This window comes from Octopus sinensis, linkage group LG8, assembly GCF_006345805.1.
Source record: "Octopus sinensis linkage group LG8, ASM634580v1, whole genome shotgun sequence".
Lineage (NCBI taxonomy): Eukaryota > Metazoa > Mollusca > Cephalopoda > Octopoda > Octopodidae > Octopus > Octopus sinensis.
Genome location: NC_043004.1, coordinates 99,161,424 through 99,164,453, shown reverse-complemented (window position 1 = coordinate 99,164,453; position 3,030 = coordinate 99,161,424). Strand labels below are relative to the sequence as shown.

General features: G+C 41.5%; 1 protein-coding gene across 1 annotated transcript in view; it reads left to right on the top strand.

Moving 5' to 3' along the window:
* LOC118764400 (histone-lysine N-methyltransferase SETMAR-like) overlaps positions 1–1,393 on the top strand; it is a 6,318-nt gene extending 4,925 nt beyond the window's left edge. The window contains exon 2 of the mRNA XM_036505174.1: positions 1,305–1,393. Coding sequence (XP_036361067.1) covers positions 1,305–1,393 — 89 coding nt within the window. The remainder of the gene's footprint in view (positions 1–1,304) is intronic.
* Positions 1,394–3,030: the final 1,637 nt, after the last annotated feature.

Sequence of the window (3,030 nt, the reverse complement as noted above, 5' to 3'; positions counted from 1 at the left end):
CCCTTTGAAATACAGGTACAACAGAAACAGGAAGTAAGAGTGAGAGAAAGTTGTGGTGAAAGAGTACAGCAGGGATCACCACCATCCTCTGCCGGAGCGTCGTGGAGCTTTAGGTGTTTTCACTCAATAAACACTCACAACACCCGGTCTGGAAATCGAAACCGCGATCCTACGACCGCGAGTCCGCTGCCCTAACCACTGGGCCATTGCGCCTCCACAGTCTGCTATCATAAGCGAAGAACAAACTAAGTAATGTACTTTATAATCATGAGATGTCGAGAGTGTCACAGTAGCAATATTCTTTTCTACTCTAGGCACAAGGACCGAAATTTGGGGCAGCGGGGAGGAGCCAGTCGATTACATCGACACCAGTACGCAACTGGTACTTAATTTATCGACCCTGAAAGGATGAAAGGCAAAGTCGACATGGGCTCAGCTCATCTCCTCCCTTCAAGGAGTTGGTGCCAGAACATTAAAACCTAGTGTGCATACACAGCAAAGTTAAAGGTCAATTTTTGCCAAGCGGCCTCATTCTGCCTGCTTTAACTTCGTTACTATGGCAACAGTCCGGATATTTATTGATCAGACCTAGTATATTTACACTACGGTACGGTACGGCACCCAGTATATCCCCCTTTTTGTTCATAGATTGAGATGGTACCTTGGACAACCACTTTGCCTCCCGTGCCACGGACACGGTGAAGTCTTCGGCAGCAGGATGTTGGGTAACCAACAAGATGGAGGAATCCTAGATCAACGGCTTAAAGTTTATTGCAACCAAACCGAATATTGTACCATCAGACAACTAGCATATGAACCGCACCAGTGTCGACCTTACTCGTTGTACTCTTGTATAGCCTTTTGGTACATATCATGTAAACCCAGTGAGGCAGTCTGGTGGAGGACGACACCAATCGTTTTAATTACCATCCAAAGCGTTTTGTTCAGAGATTACAATACAAGAACACTTAATGTCGACCTACGACCCAGAACCGAAGAACATACACATACATAAATACGTACATACATACAAACATACATACATACAAACATACATGCATACATATATACATACATACATACATACATGAATATGAGAAAAAATGGGATTAAAAAATCCTGATATCAAGTAAGCACTGACTATAAAGAATACGGTTAAATTTCCAGCAAGTAGATACAGGAATATGTATATATCTGATTATATACACGTACATACGAGGGTGTACTGAAAAGCAGATTTTGGGTAAAAGAAAATACTGGAGTACCAGTTAATTATGATTTTATTCAATATTTTCCTTTCTCAGATTCAAACAGTCATTGCAGCCAACCTTCAGTTTTTCTAAGCCCCGTGAAAGAACTTGAAAGTTTGGACCTCCAGCCAAGATATTCGTGATACCCTTCAAACTAGGGACTTTTCAACATCCCCTCGTACATGCATATATATTCTGAAGTTAGCCTTTGAAAATTATTTTTGTACGCATGTGTAGGTGAGTGCGTGTGTGTTAGTAGGTGTACAAGTCTCTGTATACTTTAGTGAGCCAATAAATATTTACTAATTAAAATTAAATATGTATGAAGTGAAAAGAATATTAGCTTAATTAGTAGTTAGTATTAGCGGTATTTATGGAAATGGATTAAATAAAATATAGCAAGGGAGGTGTTAAGAAGCATAGCTCCATTACCAAAATGATTTAGTAATTATAATATGGGTAACTAGATTATAATGAGTGGAGAGATGTTTACAGTAAAAGCATAGCAACACTTAGCATAACATAGTTAGTGATAACAAGAAAGCAGCATTCTATCTGTGGTGTGCTATTTACAAAAATATGATTATCAGTTGCCTTTGTTTCTTCCTTCTCGAGCCATAGGGCCGGTTTCCCGGTTTCCCTGGCGTATAGGTTCCCCACCTGGGCGGAACGCCGGTCCGTCGCAGGTGAGCTGCAAGAGAATCTTGTGGCCGAAGAGTCAGCAGAAGTTCGCCATTACCTTCTGCCGGAGCCACGTGGACCTTAGGTGTTTTGCTCATAAACACACGCATCACACGGTCTGAGTTTCGAAACCGCGATCCCTCGACCGCTGCTCTAACCACTAGGCCATGTGCCTCCACATAATTAACAGTAAATATATGATAATTTATTCACGTAGTGCATTTTGCAAAACACGTGAGTAACAGGAGTACATAGAATATAGTAGTCTGAAAATGGATACAGCACAGTTTAATAGTTTAATATATTCTTGATTAAAAAAACTCCACATTATCACCTATAAATAATCAAGGTCGCAAAATAAAAGTTACATTTTGGTATGTGTAATTACGTAACAGAAAGAATGAGAGAGGCGATAGAAAGAATAAGTACGTAACAGAAATAAGGCGGCGAGCTGGCAGACGCGTTAGCACGCCGGACGAAATACTTACCGGTATTCCGTCTGCCGTTACGTTCTGAGTTCATATTCCGCCGAGGTCGACTTTGCCTTCTTTCATCCTTTCGGGGTCGATAAATTAAGTACCAGTTACGCACTGGGGTCGATGTAATCGACTTAATCCGTTTATCTGTCCTTATTTGTCCCCTCTATGTTTAGCCCCTTGTGGGTAGTAAAGAAATAGGTATTTCGTCTGCTGTTACGTTCTGAGTTCATATTCCGCCGAGGTCGACTTTGCCTTTCATCCTTTCGGGGTCGATAAATAAAATACCAGTTACGCACTGGGGTCGATATAATCGGCTTAATCTGTTTGTCTGTCATTGTTTGTCCTCTCTGTGTTTAGCCCCTTGTGGGTAGGAAAGAAATAGGTATTTCGTCTGCCGTTACGTTCTGAGTTCAAATTCCGCCGAGGTCGACTTTGCCTTTCATCCTTTCGAGGTCGATAAATTGAGTACCAGTTACGCACTGGGGTCGATATAATCGGCTTCATCCGTTTGTCTGTCCTTATTTGTCCACTCTGTGCGTAGCCCCTCGTGAGTAGTAAAGAATTAAGGAAGAATGAGAGAGAGGGAGATATAGGAGCTATTAATATACGTTATATGTCGT